At 31.7% G+C, this 21,322-nt stretch overlaps 1 protein-coding gene across 1 annotated transcript in view; it reads right to left on the bottom strand.

Moving 5' to 3' along the window:
• LOC139514697 (plexin-A1-like) overlaps positions 1-21,322 on the bottom strand; it is a 39,314-nt gene that overhangs the window by 16,627 nt on the left and 1,365 nt on the right. The window contains exons 2-5 of the mRNA XM_071304209.1: positions 19,096-19,329; positions 13,337-13,573; positions 12,571-12,774; positions 5,042-5,215 (exon numbers count right to left, since the gene is read on the bottom strand). Of these exons, the coding sequence (XP_071160310.1) occupies positions 5,042-5,215; positions 12,571-12,774; positions 13,337-13,573; positions 19,096-19,329 (849 nt within the window). The remainder of the gene's footprint in view (positions 1-5,041; positions 5,216-12,570; positions 12,775-13,336; positions 13,574-19,095; positions 19,330-21,322) is intronic.

Raw genomic sequence — 21,322 nt, 5'->3', positions numbered from 1 at the left:
ACTTAAAGTTACCTGTGTCACGTATTTAAATTAACGTCATTTCTTTCCAAATTAACAGTTCTCTTTTTGACATTGTTTTACATATCATATTTATATTATGTCATAGAACAAACTTTTTCGTTCAGTGTATGTTGACTTGTTTTGCTTATATTTTAATTTGATCACGTAATGCCAGATCATTTGATATTTTATAGCGTATCTATGTTGTTATGTTATACTACTATTTCAGGTTAGGATGAAGGTTGGTGGCTGTTTAATTCCATTGCAATTTTTGGCATCTGTCCTAAGTCAGGAACCTGTTGTTTAGTGGTTGTTGAAGTTGTATATAAGTATTTCTCGTTTCGCGTTTTTAAATAGTTTAAACCCTTTATTTTGCTATTAGAATTGTTTAACAATAGGTATTTTGGGGCCCATAAATGCTTGCTGTTCGGTTTGACCCAGGTGTCTGTGTTGAAGGCCTTACTTTGTCCTATTTATGAATTGTGACTTGGATGGAGAGTTATCTAAGTTGGCACTTATACTACATCTTATTATTTTTATATATCAATATACTAATAGTACTAGTATTTGTGGTACTTATTTCATCTCAAGTTTATATTACATCATACTGTTTATAAGAACGATGTTTATTACTTTCACAGTCTAGATATCTTTTAAAATGCTATAAACAAAATTAGCCATTTTAAATTTGATATCTCAAAAATCACTGATTAATAGTTTTTTTGTAGTGTAAATGCGCGTTAAATGGAAATCAACATATGTCATTCATTATAAAACAAAAGATATCTAGAATGTGGAAGGAATAAATGTCTTTCTAATTATAAACAATATGATGTAAAGAGTAAGTACAATATACTTGATATGGGATCAGTACCACACAGAGTATATTGATATTAAGAAATAAAAAGATGTAGTATGTTCATTTATGTTGATTATTGTTATTTTGCTCAGTTTTTTCTGTTCCATATGCTAACGTCGGACGTATTTTGAACTGAGTTTTACTGTAGGTATTGCTGAGTGTTTGTTTATAAAACATTTGCTAGAGATAAAGTGGGAGGGATGAGATCTCTCAAAATATGTTTCTTCTGTCGCATTTGTTTGCGCCTCTCCTTAGCCAGGAATGCACTATATTTCGATTGTCTGTTCTTGTGGCTGATACGTGGTGTTAAGACAGGAAGACGCACCGCAAAACTCAATTTAAAATAAGTCCGCCTCTGATGTTAGCATAAGTAACAGAAGAAACTGACCAAAATAACAATTATCAACACAAATGGACTACTAGCAGTAACTCACATTCTAGCTTCAGACATGACCGAAAGATTTTGACTTCATTATATGAATATTGGGTAATATCTCTCCTGTATAGTTTTAGTGCCATGCATAAAAGAAGATATTTCTTTGATCCGTATCTTGCAATTGTTCTTATAAAAAAAAAAAACTGATATGGTTTTTTTGTAAGTTGTAAATACATACGAATGTTCATTGTTTCAACCGAATTGCATATTTTGACAACGTATAGCAACTAAGTAAAATTTGTCTAAAACAAAAGAAGTGGAAAAGCAATAGTGGAAAAAGGGAGAAGGTTTAGTACCATTTAAACGTTTAATCCCGCTGCAAATTTTTGCACCGTCCTAAGACAGGAATCTGATGTACAATAGTTGTCGTTTGTTTATGTAATTTATACGTGTTTCTTGTTTCTCGTTTTTTATATAGATTAGACTGTTGGTTTTCATGTTTGAATGGTTTTACACTAGTAATTTTGGGGCCCTTTATAGCTTTTTGTTCGGTGTGAGCCAAGGCTCCGTGTTGAATGCCGTACATTGACCTATAATTGTTTACTTTTTTTAATTGTTATTTGGATGGAGAGTTGTCTCATTGGAACTCACACCACATCTTCCTATATCTACTTAACTTATCAATTAAAAGGCAACAAATTCAGATTCACTAGCATCGGGGCGATAAAGGACACGTACTAAAATAGGAATGACAGATACCAGAGGAACAGTCAAACTCACAAATCGAGAACAAACTAACAACGCCATGGCTAAAAATGAAAAAAAGGCATACAAATAATAGTGCACAAAAACGTCAAAGAAAACTAAAGACTGAGCAATACGAAACACACCAAAATATGGGTATGCTCTGGAAGGGTAAGCAGATCCTGATCTACATGTGGCATCCGTTGTTTTGCGCATATTATTATAATTCCGGTAAATAGTCTAATTCGGTAGGTCACATTAAGAATGGAAGTGGTGTAGTTACGACGTAAGAAACATATCCGATATCATTTGTGAAACGGTTATTCCATAACGGTCAACCAACTCATGATGGCGTCTGTACAATTTACGAAGGAATGATTACAACTTCGCCATTTTGAACTCTTCACTACAAAAGTATAAAAGTCTGAAAAGACCAGTTTTTGTCTTAATTTGCATGAAGTTTTACTCGACATTCTCCAAAAGTAAGACTTGTGTCTTAATTTTTCTTCCCAAATTCTCATTTCTATTAAATTTGTATGAAAGTTACTCGACATGTTCTCGACACTCTGAATATTGTCTTAAAATATCTTGACAAATTCTTGACATTTGAATACTGTCTTGAAATTTCTCGACATATTCTCGACATTCTTTTTTTTTCTTAGTATGGCTTGACATATTCTGAACATTTTGAATTGTGGCTTAAATTTTCTTGGCAGTTCTGAGCTTTACAAATCATGACCAATATTCATGATATAACTCCAACCTTTATTTCTCTTTATATGATAAACTGTTGTTTCAAGTTACACTTCTTACAACAAAAATAAAAGTTGGACATGTAAAATAATCGAAGAATTTGGTGTTTAAATATGTTTACAAATGTAAATGTGGCTATGAAATCTGAAGTATAAAATAATTTAAATGTGGGCTTTTAAATAATTACAAGTTTTGATTCCTAAATCTTATAAATTAGATGATTAAAACCAATTATACTGTATACATATTTCATTCTACATTCATAATATTCAATGTTAATATGGTAAATAATTATTATACCAAAATGTGGTTTATAAAAATAGCAAATTATGATGATATACAAATCATTCATTTAACAGAAGACAAATTTGTGTAATGCCATCTGCTGGAATAAATATTAAGTATTACAGATGGACAGGATGTTCCCCATAAACTTAAGGTATTCCACACTCCAGATTATATGCAACTGTCAAATAGGAATTACTGCTTTACCTGTAATCAGCAATAATACTTATCAGTTGACTGACCATGCCACTACAATTTAAAAAAGTTTGTTGGTAGATGAAAATAGAAATCATAATTTTCATGAAAAAAAATGAATTAAAATGGATTTTCTTCATCAAAATTATGAAGTTAATTACTATAACATAAAAAGAAATTAAATAATTCTCAAAGATTAAAAGACAATTATTATCTACTCCAGGAATAATAAAAAAAAATGTATTTATAATGGGTTCCATCAATGATTTCTACAGAAATCATTGATCTCATGGAATTGATCTCAAACAGACATGCATAATATAGATCTAACTATATTTTTCTTTTGGAAGGTGTTATCACAAATATTTATTTTTGATAAAAATGTATAAAATTCAAACCCTTCATCTTTTTCAAGCCACACAAACACAAACAATGAATTGTGAGGTCCAAAAAGAGTCACATGGTCACATTTTAAAACTGCCCTCAAGACACCTATTTAAGTAAAGCAAAATTGACTGGTAGTTTTGTGTACGGTAAAAATCTAAATGCTGTTTGTCAGTAACTTCGACTTAATCCAAATGAAAACAATTTATTAAATGTTTAATAAAAATAAATCAAAATTAAACTACATTGGGGATTATTCAGGGTATTCCAACTTAGTTGCACCATAAGGATATCTTACTATACTAAATTAATCCTTGATTCTTCAAAGTTTAATTTAGCCATAATAAAAAGGAGTATATTATAACAGCAATAGAATGTCATAAACAGTGCAAAATAAGTCTGTTCACATTTCAGGCGAAATTGTATACTGTTGAGATAGCGTCAAGACATATTTAAGACTGTCAAGAATGTGTCGAGACATACTCAGACATTATTTAGAATGTCAAGAATATGTCAAGACATATTCAGACATTATTAAGAATGTCGAGAAATTTTAAGACAATGTTCATACTGTCAAGACAAATCAAGAAGTTTATTAGATAAATACATACTATGTCAAGAACTTTTAAAAATTATTCAGACAAATTAAGAATGTCGAGTAATAATTCATGCAAATTCAGACAAAAACTGGTCTTTTCAGACTTTTTGACTTTTGTAGTGCTTGTTTTAATAGCTTCCATGTGAGCAGCAACCCTCTATCACAAAAATCATGATAGGAAATACAAGCACGGGAATATCGTAGCAATAGGGAGATGTATAATCCGTATGCAGGCGGTGCTGGAATGTTGCTACATAGAAATGAAAAGTTCACATTTGGGAAACTGAAATCGTCTCGTTTGTCGGAAAATTTAGTTTTCAACCGATCCTCACTGTCAATTTCTAGATGTAAGTCAAGATATGAGGCAGACTTAACTGTATCTGTTGTATCCTTTATCCCTAGTTCTATGGGATGGATGCGTTTAACATAGTAAACAAATTTTGAATTATTTAGTGAAAGAACATCATTTATATAGCGGAAAGTAAAGATAAAGGATATTGCTAACTTCTTATTTTTCATCCTAAGAAGTTCCTATATGAAGTAAGCCTCATTATAATAGAAACATGCGACGGATTTTTCTGCATGCAAAATGACGAAGAACATTAAGCCGTTCTTTAGAAGTGAAGCAAACCGCAATATTTGACTTCGGCAAACGGAAATTCTTGTAGCTAATGAATACTAAAGCCGTATTATAAACTCAATATACATAGTCTGGAACAATCATCTAACGTTCGATCTCCATTACCTTAATCAAACTGTCTAGTTTTAGTAGTATATAAAAGTAAAAGGTGTAAATATTTGTATCCTGATTGCATTTCACATGATAGAAGGAATTATGATAACATACCAACTAAAGTTATATATATTTCCGTCACAAGGCTTTTTTCCATGAGGTCAACCTGCAACCATATATGGGACTCTTGTGTTGTGAAACATGATGTGAAATTTCCATCCTTTACTAAACTAGCGTGTTCATTGTCAGTTGTATTAATCAAAATTGAACTGTCAAATACAAGGTTATCTGTAAGTAAATTAACATGATCAATGTTTAATGCTAAATGACTTTGCTCATTACCAATTTTCCAATATGATATTGATAGTGAAAATAGATATGTTGCAGATTGGTACGAGTATCAATACATACTATATTCAGTAATACAAAAACTGTGAGAAAGGCTACTGTTGACAGTATATATTAAAGGGACCCTTTTAGAGCTAAAACATGACAATTGAAACAGTCAACAAAGATACACATACTTGTCTTATTGTTTGGTACGCCAGACGTAGTACACAACCGGAGGTTGTATAGCGTTCAAAACCAACATTTCAAAAAAGAAAGTTCTACAGCGTGATACTGTGATCTTATTAGTGCTGACGAAACTTTGATATGTAAGGGATATAAGCCGATACCATTCTGTAAAGTATTGGACAGGTCTGAGACCGAAGGCCAAAGATCTGTTCAATATTTTACAGAATGGACTGTTAGAGGCTTTAATCTTACTTACAACATTGTTTATCACGTCAAAAAGGTGAACAAGTGCAAACAAATACACACTTTTGTTACGATTTATTTTCATCAAGTGTGATAATTTTTATGTAAATAAACTATCTTTACTTTAAAATTTATCCTACATGTTGGCCTTTTAAACATGAGCTTAACTTAAACAATAGACAAAAGAAAGTACAGCTTAAGGTAAACCACATGTATTGCTAAATGACAATTAAGACACAGCGTATGCGTAGCGTGTGCAAGGACTACTTTTAATATTTTCCGCGAACACCTTTACATGCTATTTGTGTTTCAAAATGGATAAAGACGATAAAGTATATTCTTAATGCAAAAAACGAAGAAAGTGATATCGTTAATAGTGATTGTGTTGTTTCAAACTTTGGATTAAAATCAAACGCATATTCAGATATATTCGATTTTTGTGTGGATTACAAAAAGGATATAGTAATAGCAGCTTGTTATAATAATGGGAAATTTTAGATGTTTGATTCTCTTGGGGTGTTATTTCTTACTAGATGAATGAAAAAAACACATGTGAAGACAGGTTCACGTTGAACCATATGAAGTGCACCGCAATCGAATTTATTTCAAATATATAATTAATATGAACAAATGAAGACATAACAACGTGCAATCATTTTAAATTCTTTTTTTTCGTTGGAATTTTCAAGAGACTGTTGTAACCCCGAACGGTACCAATGAATACCCCCCCCCCCCTTTTTCCTCTTTTTTTTTCTGCAAGGTCGTGTCGCTTTTTTTTTTTCGTTTGTTTGTGTTTTGATGTCGCGTGTGTTTTTTTTCAATGTTACCGAAACATAATTTTGTCTCTCAATTTCCTTTTGCAAAAAAGCTCTTTATTATTTTCTTTTATAACATAAACCGATCACTACGAACAAAATGCAAATCAGACACACAATTAATTTGACTAACTAATAATTATAACATGAGTTAACGTCTTCCTTTATTCTGCTTCCCATATATAAGCGAAATGTTACATTATATTCATATTCAAGCTATCATTTCAGACTTAAAATACAACTTCTTGTATACACCTTAGCCTAAATTTATTTATTGATTGTTTAATTATTGGTTGCTTAACGGCCAGTGACAAATATTTCATGCATGTTCAGGACGAAAAACCTAAATTTATAAAAACTATTGTAGTCCCCTAGTTCATGAAGCAAGTTCTAGATCAGAACGTTGTTCCCAGGGTGAGGTCAAGGTTGCTTATGGGCCTTGGATTGCAGCATGATCTATCATTCGTGGGAAGCATTAGTTTATTATTATTTTATTAATTTTGATTGAGCTGAAAATGATGTAAGGAAGAATAAGAGCAACACCAGAGATCTTTTGATAACCAAAGACGTATGCAAATAAAACAATATTTTGAAAATATAAATGCATAAAAGGAACAAAAACAAGAATAACAGAATGCAGGAGCCTGTAATTCAGTGGTTGTCGTTTGTTTATGTGTTACATATTTGTTTTTCGTTCATTTTTGTACATAAATTAGGCCGTTGAGTTTTCTCGTTTTAACTGTATTACATCGTCTTTTCGGTACCATTTATAGCTGACTATGCAGTTTGCTCATTGTTGAAGGCCATTTATTGACCTTTAGTTGTTAATATCTGTGACATTTGGTCTCTTGTGGGGAGTTATCTCGTTGACAATCATACCAAATCTTTTTTTTATAATTTACAACGAACATTATCAACCAAATTAATAAGTCCTAAAGGAGACAACCCAAAACATGAGAAAAATTGCTGTGATATATGTATTGGGAGTGTTATAATCAATTTGAAAGTGTGTTGTTTTTCCTTTTCAAGAAACCGTTATGATGATTGACGAAACTATTGTTTTTGAAGTCTTTTATAAAAAAAAATTTTATAATTGTCATTTAATTTGTTCTTTGGTTGTATCCTTTTCACATGAAGCAAATCATTGGCGGAATTGATAGTTTTATTTTTCTGTGATTGGACTATCATTTACCTATAATAAACCATTATGCTAGCTGTCCATAATTTTTTAAGAAAGAGGAGGGCTATTCTTTATAATATTGTATAGTTAACGGTAAAATAATGGTTACTTACAGGTAAATGGTAGTCCAATCATAATAAAAAACGAGTAAAACAATAGAATGACGGCATAACAATGTTTTAATTCGAATTAACCGTGTTATATCATTGTCAAAAGTAGGTGAGAATAATTCAGTAATTTTGACCACGCGTAAATCTTTCGACATGTGTATTTGCTTGTCTAAAGTCATGAGACTGGTCGTTGGATACTGTCTATCATATACCTTTCAAAATTATTGTTTTGTCATCAATCAATATTTTTGTTTTAATGGATAGTTTCACATTTTGTCATCATGCTTAGTTTGATATATATTATATAATTAAGCATCACTACGAATAAACAAAGTATAACATAAATTAGAGCAAGGTTTTGGCTGAGAATTGTTTAAAATCGTACTCACTCTGTGATTGTTTTGTGTTTTAGTTTTTCTTAGAGATAATTACAGTCCGTGTAACGTAAAAGTTAACAAAACGAACGATGCCCGAACCATGTACGGACGATGCCCGAACAATGCACGTTCGCTTCCCGAACGGTGTACAAATGCAAACGAAGCGCTGACCGAATATTGTACGGACGCTGAACGAATGATGTACGAACGAAACCATGTACCATAAACCGTACCATAAACGATAACATCAGCGCCATTTTAATGTTCATCGTATGGTTTTGCGTTCATCGTTTCATTTAGCGTATACCGTATCCTTTTGCGTACATCGTTTTGTTTAGCGTATATCGTATCGTTTAGCGTACATCGGTTCTTGACGTGCATAGTTTCGTTTAGCGTATATGTTTTTTTTTTAAAATATAAAACATGAATTGTGTTCTGTTAAATCTTTTTATATAGGTGATAATATTCGTAAAATTTAGATTGGCTGCATGTGTTAGTTTTTAATTAATAATTTAGTAGATTAAAATTTAAGCTGACTCGATGTTAATCCAACATTATTTACATAAAAAGTTTGAAAAATAAACACTGAAATAAATTCAAACAATTTAAAAGATACGACTTCAGTATGTATACACAAGAAATTTATCCTGTTGAACTTACTTTAAATAAAACTAATACTAACAATGACCACTGCCCTTTCCTCGATCTTGATATCTATATCATTTACGTAAAGCTTAATACTAAAATTTATAATAAAAGAGATGATTTTTTATTTCCTATCGTTAATTATCCATTTTAAGATGGTGACGTTCCCTTGACACCATCATACGGTATTTATATATCTCAACTTGTACAATTCGCTCGTGTATGTAACACTGTTTTATGTAAATATTCTTTATAAAGCACAAAAATGTCAGTATTCATCTCAGAAGCTAACAAAACCTTTAAATAGACTTATTATTAGCTATATATATAGAACTATTAAAATACGATTTTTATCATTTTTTAATTTAATTTACCTATGCACTTTACTGTGAGATCTCGTGTCATCATGAATGATAAATTTTATTTGTGTAATGGAATTGACTAAGGAATAACTCGAGATAACAGTGTATCCAATCAGAATAACGTATTATAATGAAACATAAATCTAATGAAAATTATAACATTCTAAATGTTCCTTAATGATACATCTAATAGTTACCACTGTACATTAAACAGCAAACTATAAATCCATCCGTCATATTCTTAGTTTTGTTATAATGTGAAAATCAAACAACATGATGAAACAATAATTATTGCAGATTTTCTACGGAAATGATGGGAATTAATTGTAAAAAACCCCCACTTAATCACATCCCTACGACACAAATTAAAGTATAGCATTTTCACATTAAAATGCATTATTTTCATAAATCTATTTCTAAATAATTTAAACAATTTTAAATCAAACGGTCATTTTCTTTTTTGCCTTAAAAAAAAATATATTTTCATTTCTTATCTCAAATAAATCGATTGTTTTTCAATGGTTGGTGCCTGTCAGAATTTATAAAATCTGACACCGTGTTTGCCAGAAAGAAAGCTACATAGAACAGGAAAACAACAATACCTTAGAAATACTTCCAGGCCCTATTTTCTAATTTCTGTTGTAATGTGGTGCAATGCAAAAAAGGTAACTTCTGAATACTGATATGTACCTCTTAAGCATGTGTGGTTAATAACAAATCTATGGTAGTCTCTTTTTCTTTACTCGCATTTTTAGAATTCGACTAAATCATGTTTTATTTATGAAAATTGTCCATTGCTGGCGAATATTAAACATTGATCCCTAGGTTTTCAATTGTTTAGTTGTTAGGTTACTGTCTGATCTCGCAAACCTGACATCTTTATGGTCATTATTGTTTGCATCTAATCTGCTAATTGCACCAATGTATTAAAAAGGTATACACGCGACACCGTATGGGAGTCGTTATTTTACACAGACTATTAGTTTTTTTTTCTATAACGAAATACGAAACCACTTCTCACAACTTGCTTTGGGGTAATTGTGCTTGTCTTTTGACAAAAAATGACCTTGTCTCAAAAATAAAACGTATAAGAGTAATATATAAAACTGGACTAGAGTGAAAAGTTGGGAAGTAGGAATTCCGAATTTTAATTGAATGTTCTAAATCTTAGTGTATGTCTGATATATGATTGTAGAGACTGAAAAATGTCTTTGTTTTGCTGAAATGAAAGGTCACCGTCACCAGCCAATAAATTATTTCTCTTGCTTCGTTGATAAAAGGGCACTTAGAAAATAGTAAATAAGATCCTCAACAAGATGACAGCAGCTGCATGCGGGACTGGGTTTAATATTGATAAGGTTTAAATATGCATTTGAAGAACTGCACCATATATCTCAACTGTGTATCAACATGATCAATGATACTATTAAAGGGGCACTAGCTGTCAAATTCATGGTCACCGATTTGACTCAAATTCTCATATTTGATTTATAACAATGTAAAACATTTATCCAAACTATCAAAAGTCTAAAATAAACAGTTTACAGAGCATGAGTAGATAATATATAGGTTCGTTTCGTTTGTATTTTAGTCCAGACGCCATATAATGAACTATCGATTTGACCTCAGATGACGATATAAGCGATGTAAACATAAATAAAGATATGAATAGATTAAACCAACACGTGCAATTGGATTTTTATAGGTCTGTTTTATTTTATTATATGGATTAAAAATAGATGTTTCTCATTGTTTTTAACCGTAAAGAATGATTTTATGTGCATCGAATTAGTAATCAAATGATTTCAGTAGTTTCACTTTCATTGTTGACATTCTTTTTCTTTAAATAACCAGTACACGTACAATGCATGCGTTGTCAATCTCTAGCTAGGGGTTAAATTGAAGTTCACATGAATACGGATTTAAAGAGGTCGACTCATTCACTTGCAAGTGAATAACTAATTATCAATGTTTCTTAGCGTAATTCGACAAAATCGAATTGTTATTTCACTATTTCACTTTCATTATTGATTGAACAAAAAAAAATCAAACTTTGGATTTTTTATATATCTCGTAGCTAGTGCCCCTTTAAGTGAATCGGAGGATTAGCTTTGCACGATGACAGGAAACATTTTGGTGCGTCGATAAAACATTTCATAGGCATGTGATACTTGTAAAATTTCAAGACTTTCAAAAACAACCATTTATAGAATATGTTCAAATATGTGTAAAATAAAAAATAAATATTATCTAGTCTCTTTCATGTATACAATTGCAGTATGTTTATAAATACTGTAGATTTGTATTTGATCATCGATTGCATGCATAACATCCAGTGACAAATATTTCATGTATTCGTACATTGAACAAATCAACATCTTTTAAAATACAATTGATTGGTTATTTAAGGTAAATGATTTGCGTTAGATGAAACTTAGCCAGAAGTTTACCTTTAGAATAAAGAAATATAAGAAAGGTAGAGTTATTTTTTTAATTCTGTATTTTACTCATACATGGACTTAAGGACTTTTTTTGCAGTTTTAACACCGACAGCAGGAATCAGACTCTGACATTGAAGGGAACAAATAACATGGATGTCTTGTCTTTTGTTTTATTACATTTATGTAATTTACCCTAACATACATATCAGACGCTTAACAAAACGATATACCATACGATTGATGAAACGCTAAACGATATCACATACCATACGAAAAAACGAAACGCTAAACGCTAAACCATACCATGAACCATACGACAAATAAAACGCTTAACGATACCATGAACCATACGATATACAAAACCATGAACGTTTACATTTACCATACGGTGAACGAACGATGAACGAACGCTGACCGAACGTTGTACGGACGCTATACAAATGATGTACGAACAATGACCGAACTATATACGAACGATTCACGAACGCTGTACGTACGATTCCCGAACGAAAAAAGTGTTAACTTTTACGGTACAGGGATTGTACATGTAGGAAATTTAGAACGAATAAAAGACAAATCGTAAGTTGCATCTGTTAAATTCTATTCATGATTTACATTTTTACATATATTTTATTCGTCTAAACATAAGCCCTACGTTTGAATTTATTAACCTTCAACTGCTTTTTCATAATTTGAATATTATTTTTAAATATTATAATGCTTAATAAACTTTTAGCAATTTATCGACATTCAAAAACATTTCAATGTGTTCTTTTGCCAAGCAATGTTTTACAAATAATAAAGATAGAATAAGTAAACAGCGGATTAATTTCGTTGTTTTTACAAAAAAGCTATTTTGCTTTTTACCTTCATAAATGTACAATTACTTGATGAAATATGACGATTGCCATTATAACCATTCCACCCTTCCAAATATATAAAATAACTACTTACATTTGTTACAATAAGGTCCTGTACGCCTTATTTTACAACCTTTGGTACAAATTGCAGTATCTCTATCGCAAATACTTTTCTTACAGTTTGAATCGCTACATCCTCCAAATATACAGGAACCATTTTCAGGGAAGCAATGTTGCTCTATACAACTATCAGCACAGTAGGTCTCACAGTCACTCCCCCAAAATGTTTTTTGACAACCTTAAGAATTTACAGAATAAATGAAGTAATCAGTAATACAAATATCTACCATGTAAGATATAAAGCCTTGGATATCGGACTAGATTTCCATTGATTAGTTATACATTACCAGTTTGTAAAAAAGTTAAGTTTCTGAGTATTTTATTACACTATAATTATAAATTGTATATATAGATTGTGAATATAACGTTCGAACTCCTTTTTGAACTGGTTAGCTACTCTTAAATCTGGTGCCTAATGCAGAGAAATGTGCACTAAGGAAGCATAATCAAAACAACACTGTTAAAGACACTATATTAATGCGTATTCTCTGAAAAATTGAATATTAAAATTAACTTTTTTGAAGTCGAATTACTTCATTATATAACAGAATTATATTTCGATAAATAACAACTATGTCTACAGTGGTGCTTGATTTAAAACTGAAACATAGAACACAGTTTTACACAAAAGAGATACAAAATAGTCGAAAATACTAAAAGACTGAGCCAAAGCAATAGAGACACATTTTGACGAATAAGAAAAGAATTTTGATAAACAAAAATAATAATACAAAACTCACCATTTATGGCAACGTAACACAACTCAACAATAGGCAAGGCAATACTAGATCCTTCATCAGATCCTCTATCATCGTAATAAATGACATAATTCCCAAGTTTGTTACAAGAAATCGTCTGTGTGATATTTGGATAAGGAGGTCTCCCATTAGAATTATCTTCATAACATAGATAACCGACAGGTGGAATAGATGATGTGTTGGTCACATATAATTCAAATCCACTCATCCGCAAAGCATCTGTAATAAAGTAAACCAATCTAAAAGAAATGCCTATATAATAATGTTACCTAATGTAATATCAAGTCCGTTATTTTGTTTTTGTGTAGTATCATAATAAACGAAAGATTGTGTAGTTTTATTGAATGTCTCAGTAATATGTGAAACTCCAGCATATAATACAATTTTTATAATATAATAATTGTTCATAATAATAAAACCGTCACCTATAACAGATTAATGTTAAAGTTACTATTTGTTGGTAACCGTAAGCTTGTTTGAGAATTATATGTTTTGTTAGATAAATTACGAGACTGTATAAAAGACAAGGTATGACAAGGGGCGTTGTTGGCCCCCTCTCCAAATAAGTTTATATTGATATCATTGAAGGTCTAAATGTAGACACTTGACAAAACAAAGTTCTTACTGTGTTCCGGTGAAAGAAACATGAGAAAGGTTACCTAGCAACTGCGTTTCCCTCAGTTTTAGTTTGTAACCCGGATTTTTTTTTTCTATCGATTTATGAGTTTCGAACAGCGGTATACTACTGTTGCCTTTATTTATTAAGAACAAAAATTATCACATACTAATTGCCTTATCAGCACAAACTTAAATATTTGAAAAAAATATTGTTTGTCTAAGAAGAACTTGAAGTCACGATTGAAAAGTTCCTTTGATTTCGTTTACTATTTGATTAAAAACAACATTAGCAACATAAATGTTGCCTAGCAACGGTTAAAAAAATGGGTGCTTTCCCCCTCTGAAGTATGAATTTAGCAGTTGTTTGAAGAGTTTCTTTCCATATGGTGTTTCATACCAATATACTTTCATATACATCTTTCTTTTTTCTTCACAAAAAACGTATTGAGCATAGTAACACAAGTGTTGCTTAGCAACATATTTTTTTTTAATTAAAGGAACTAAAGACAACTACAAATCAATTTGTCATTCAATTGAACAAACTAAATTGAATGCAATGCAGTTTGTCTGTTTATGAACATCTTTTAATTAGAAATGAAAATAATATCAATTGTAGTTCATTAAATGCTTATCAACAACTTAGCTACGTAACACGTGCATAGCAACCGTACATTTATAGGTTCTCTATGTTTTGTGAAGTTTGAATTTTGTTATTTTGGAAGAATATACTTCCTCATATGTTACACAATAATATAAACATCTAGATTATCATTAATTTATGTGTGACGATTTTCATATCAACCACAGAACCCCACATCTCCCTTTGCAACAGGAAACTTTTTTTAATTGAAGACAACTACAAAACCAATGTTTCAATGTGGAGGTCTTTTCTTGAAAACTGAGCCATGTATAAGATCACCATGCACTGTTTAAATGGAATAAGGTTTGACTTTAATGTATGAAACCTACATTGAGTACCGATATTATAGTAAAGTTTTATAATCAGGTTTAATACTAATTAGGGATAGGTTTGAACAGTTTTTAAGGATATTTAACAGTTAATGAAATGAAAGAGACGTGACCACTAACATACCTTGTGTGGAGTAAAGTGTCTTACCCAGGCAATTAAAAGTTAATATGATGTAGGGATGGGGATGTGAATGTGTCCTCTGCCGGGGTACAAAACCTATGGTGAATTAGAAATGACGTATCAAGACAAAGGGTAGGGATATAAACCATTTTAGAGATAATTACCGATGCGTTATATAACCGAGATTTGACCCTACGGAATTATTTCAATGGTGCAGTAAAAATAAATTGACATACAATTCAGAATGGAAATGGGGAATGTGCCAAAGAGACAACCCGACCATAGAAAAAAGCAACAGCAGAAGGTCACCAACAGGTCTTCAATGTAGCGAGAAATTCCCGCACCCGGAGGAGTCCTTCAACTGGCCCCTACACTTACATAGTCTGTAAGAATATAAATGGTTTTAGGGTTGGACAATGATCATTTAACCATGACAGCCATAGGTCAAGAACAAAACATCAATTATTTTGACCTTGACATCAACGGTTAAGGTCATAATGATATTAGACTGTTATGCTATCTCATGGCTATACACTGTATGCCAACTATCATACGCCAATGTTTAAAAACTAAGTGTCGGCCCGAACAAGTGTGAATGAGAATAAAATACCAAAAAAATAAGAAGAAGAATACTTATGTTAAATATAATGTATCAATTCATTTCATTTTAGAAGCCAGGGAAACACGGTAAAGAAAAGTCTCATCATTAATAATGATGTGGACACTGGCAATGACGAAAAATGGTTTCTCTTTCCTGTCGTTGTCAAATGATTTGTGAAATATCATGGGTGTATGGGTGGATGTGTACGTTAAACGAGAATTTATATAAGATTGAATCTTACAATATGTACCGTTCAGTAAATTCATTGTACAATTAAATTAAATATAATAAATGAATCAAAATGCCTGATGTCGTGTGTTCACCAAAATGTAAACGGAGATTTATTATACATTCCAGTGCAGCAATTTTTTCAATTATTAAACAAAATACGTATAGGAACTGTTTGAGTATGATCCTGTCATTATATAACTTTGGTTTCATTTACAATTACGTTTCCAAAATGATTATTGTTTATGTTCAGCAAGAACTTGTAACCATACAAACAATTTGTAACAACGTAATTACTGTCATAAAGTAACAATATACATGAGAAGAAGAACACTTACTAGATGCAGCCATGAAACGGAATAAAATTAAATGAACTAGTGCTAGTTTTGATTGTTTGCGCTTTGTTCAAAACTAATTAGTCAAGCTCTTTTACACTTATTTTTATAGTTTGTTATTTAATGACACTGCATGATCAGTGGAGAGTTCAGCGCAAACATATAAGTTAAACCCTGATTCTAATATGACGTGCTCCTTTCGCTTTGTGAACACACCCATACTCTATATCCATTAAAATGTGTTTGCACATGTGTAAATTGACAACTGCAGGATAATGCATTTTATTAAATTAGCATGCATTTAATATATTTCATTAATTTAAGACCTTTCCAAACTGCTAAATGATGCACATGTTAACGTTGTTACTTGTGTTGCAGTTCGAAATTGACATATTTGACCTAGATATGATAACCGGTCATGCTGGCTGTTCTTTCTTTCTTTATGTCGACAGGTAGAAATCGCCGTTCTAGATCGGGGCACTCTATTAATGCGCTATATACACATATACATTCGCACCCATAGGAAACTCATATTAACACACAAAGGAACGTGCCACTTATCCACTCCATCCTCTGAAAATTTACATTGCCAGTCGTTTGCTTGTTTACAAACAAAAAAGGGAGGTTCATGGAAGAGCCTACACAAACGCTCTACAACTTAATACACATCGGACATAGAAATTACTTTAATTGTCCTAACCAAAATCGAAATAATTGATGCAAGCTATACTTTATTGTAGTTTTAACATGGATAGGCATTACATTCGTGATATTTTAGCCCTCACTATCGTTCGGGCAAAAATAATCACGAATAATGCCTACCCATGTTAAATCTACAATAAAGTATAGCTTGCATCAATTATTTCTTAAATATTATTTAAGTGCCGGTTAGAAGTGAAGAGCATGTGGATCAGTGGTTTTTGATGATTGCTGATTTGAATATATTTTCTTTGTGTATTACGTGAGCATAAAAAAAAAATATTAGGGGTTCTTTGATGAACTAATTCACATTGTGTAATTCCAGGAATTGATATGCGTACTATATAAACAAGTGATTGGATTATTTTTGAAGAGAGTACAAATACCCACAATCAATTTTCGTTCTTAAGTCACTGGTGGATAGTTTTCTCATTTGCGATTATACAGCTTTTTCTCCGTAATTTTCTGTAGACAAGTATTCTTTTGTTTCATATTCTGACATCGGACTCGGACCTCTTTTAAACTGAGGTATACTGTGCGTATTGTTGTGCGTATTGTTGTGCGTTTGTTTATTTTCTTTTGTTACATCTTCTGACATCGGACTCGGACTTCTCTTGAACTGAATTTTAATGTGCGTATTGTTATGTGTTTACTTTTCTACATTGGCTAGAGGTATAGGGGCAGGGTTGAGATCTCAAAAAACATGTATAACACCGCCGCAACTTTGCGCCTGTCCTAAGTCAGGAGCCTCTGGTCTTTATTAGTCTAGATCTGGTATGATTTTTAATTTTAGTTTCTTGTGTATAATTCGGAGTTTAATATGACGTCCATTATCACTGAACTTGTATGCATATTTGTTCAGGGGCCAGCTGAAGTACGCCTCCGGGTGCGGGAGTTTTTCGCTACATCGAAGACCCATTGGTGGTCTTCGGCAGTTGTCTGCTTTATGGTCGGGTTGTTGTCGCTTTGGCACATTCTCCATTTCCATTCAGAATTTCACCTATTTGCTTGAGGCGAAGACAAGGGCAAAGTTAGTATCAAAGGGACAACACACTTACTATTATACTCATGATCAGTCACTAAGTGTTTTATTATACCGAACAACAACAATTTAAATTGTCGATCTGCATACATCACTAGAAAAATATAGTCACATCAACATGTTCATGATAAACTATTAGGTAGTTTTGCTCGTTTGATATTTGTCAATATTTTAATAACTGTAATCAAGACCAAAAATCTTTGTGTGAAAGTTCCCGTGCAGATAACATGGATAATACACGCTAACTACCGTACATCAACACAATCCAAGATAATGAAAACGCCATGATTACAGATAAATACCATACATTTATTTTGTTTTTAAAAATATATCGCATATTTTTTTTTTTTTTTTTTTTATAGCTTCTGTATGGAATATATTGATTTGAAATTACTACGGCAGACACGGGCATGTTATACTGTTTACACTATTTTAGAGTTTAATTAACTATTAACTGGGTAAATAGTCTTTGAAACTATTGACTGGCAAATAGTATTTTGAGTGAAATAGCACAAATATCTAATTTTTTTATTTAGAAAAAAAACATACTGCGGTATAATAACATATAGAATATTCTCGAGACGGGACTTTTCTGTTTGCGTTTTATGGCACAACTGTTAGAACCGTGTGTATAACTGTATGCAATGTATTCCAGCGCATAACTTCCATGTTTTAACGAAAAGCTATTAAATATGTTCTAGGGCAGAAATGTAGTCGGTGTTAAAAGGATTAAATACCGCAATATAATGAACTTTCAATGATGATTTTCTTACAAAAAGTAAGAAAGTAACTAAACATTCATACAAAAACAACAACTTTATTAGAAAATCTGTTTGAAACAGGGCAGTTATAAAGACAGCATTGTCATAATAGGTTCTTCGATGAAACTTATGAATTTAACTGTCAGAATCTGTTCTAGAGCAGAGCTGTTTAATGGAGTTGTTGATTTAAGCAGCATCTGTTAGACACTGTTTTAAAGGTATCCGATTAACTGGTCTTACAAGCAAGTGGTTGTTCTCAGAACAGATAAGTGTTCGAAGTTGAAGATACGTCTAAACTTATTTTATCGGTATGTCATATAAATTGTGATAGTGATTCTAATATTATATATATCTTGCTTATACTTACAGTTTTCTCTGTAGTATATTGATATATCTGTAATGTATGCTGTGCCAAACGAAAACTCGAACATCCACCATGCATTTTCAATATTATGCTGTGACAATTTTGTACTTGAACATGCATCTAAGCTATACTTATTTGATATTGGTGGATTTACAGCGTTTTCCGGTTTGCCTTTACTTATATCATTAGAATCATATGGAGAACTTTGAGAAGCAGTGCCGAATGGTGTCAGGTTCTCTGTAAAATACAAGTAAATATTATTGATAGTGAAATATTGTATTTATATCGTAAACAATGATGAGAAAACTGTGCAGTTAAAATGAAATCAAGTACAACGATTTAGGGAAAGGCATGTTTTTACATCACCAATACGATGAAACATTGTTAGTGAATGTATCAATAATATAAGTGGTACAACCATATACAAGAGCCTGTAATTCCGCAGTGTCGTATTTTGCTATGTTACATATTTTTGTTTGTTTATTAATTTGTACATTAATTGGCCGTTAGTTTTCTTGTTTGAATATTTTTACATTCGTGATTTCTGGGCCTTTAATAGCTGACTTTTCAATTTTGGCTTTGCACATTGTTAAATGCCGTACGATGACCTATAGCTGTTAATGTCTGTGTCAGTTTGGTCTCTTGTGGAGAGTTGTTTCATTGGCAATCATACTCCATCTTCTTTTTTTTAATAATTTTTGTAATAATATTTTATTAATTATCACCTGTTACATCAACCCATAAATGCCCAGTGAAGCAATTAAGTGGGCCCCGATTTTTGTTGGGTGAAGAGCAAATGAGTAAAAAAAAACTCTCATTATAAATAATTAACATATTTCTATATAATCGTCATCTATCTATGCACAAATGTAAATGCAATTTTTATATATCTATGAGTGTATATTATTAATCTAATATTTTTAAGGATTTGTGATTCGTTAAAACTTGATCACATGCACATTTGTATTTACTCAGTTATCACGCCAATACTGTTGTGTTTAGTTTTTCGTAGGTCAAAAACAGCATATTGCAAAGGGCATACAGCATGTTACTGACAATACATTCTAGAAATCCCCAAATTTACATTGTTCATGCAATAGTTGTTGATTAATAATATAACAATTGTAGCCTTTGGTTGAGGTCAATACGATGTTATATCGACCTAGAGAAGCATATCGACCTCGGACTTCGTCCTCAGTCAATATGCTTCTCTTAGGTCGATATATAGAGATTAATACATGGCCTTTTCCATATCAGCCTGGGTATCATCCCGAGACCCCCATATCAGCCCGAGACGGAGTCGAGGTGCTGATATGGGTCGAGGGATGATACCCAGGCTGATATGGAAAAGGCCATGTATTAATCGCTTTATCATATACTTCCGACAACAGTTTTATGTAAATAAACTCATCATAGATACCAGGACTAAATAAGGCAAATAAACAAATGCAATAACTAAAACAGTCAAAACTTTATAAAGAAGTTAAATTATGATTCAAATATACTATAACTGTCCAACAACAGCATCACTACCTCCATATATATGTATCGTAACATTTCCTATAGAGGCATTTTGAAACATTGAAAATTTGGAAGAGTTTTATGATCATTATTACTCCATGTTTGTTGTACTATAAAATGATTCTTAATTGTCAATGGCATTTGTTAGCAAGTACTAAACTGGGGACAAAAGTTCCCGTAAATTTTGACGTCATCATAAAAAATATCTGACGTCACAATGGAAAAGTAAACAATTGATACCAGAAACACTTGAAGTAACTTGCACGAGAAGCACTGTTATGGGTTTTTGAACGAGACGCCCCTGATATGGGTTATCAGCCTGGGCTGATATGGGTTATCAGACCGGGTGGGAAATTATGGCTTGTGTACTTCCGCTCATTACACATATGCAAAAGCTATCATATCAATGCTAAGTATATGATAAAACCTCGTATCGACCTCATACAAAGGCTGTGATTGTATAATACATCACACCATATATAATCATTTGAATAAAGTATTCATTCTATCTGTTTTCATTTTACAAGAGCTTCATTTTGTACTTGTATCTTTTTAGCAGTTATCAATTTTAAAGCAATTCATCCCGTTTTTTATAAAATTTCTATTACTAGTACATTAAATTTCTTGTCGAGTGATCTTTTGCCACGTTCTACTCGTTAAGCCTTATCTTCTTTTTTTGTAACAACTACATATCTAGGTTTTAACTGAA

Source organism: Mytilus edulis, chromosome 1 (assembly GCF_963676685.1).
Source record: "Mytilus edulis chromosome 1, xbMytEdul2.2, whole genome shotgun sequence".
Taxonomy (NCBI): domain Eukaryota; kingdom Metazoa; phylum Mollusca; class Bivalvia; order Mytilida; family Mytilidae; genus Mytilus; species Mytilus edulis.
The sequence above is the reverse complement of the archived record's forward strand: the minus strand, read 5'-3'. Positions and strand labels throughout refer to the sequence as shown.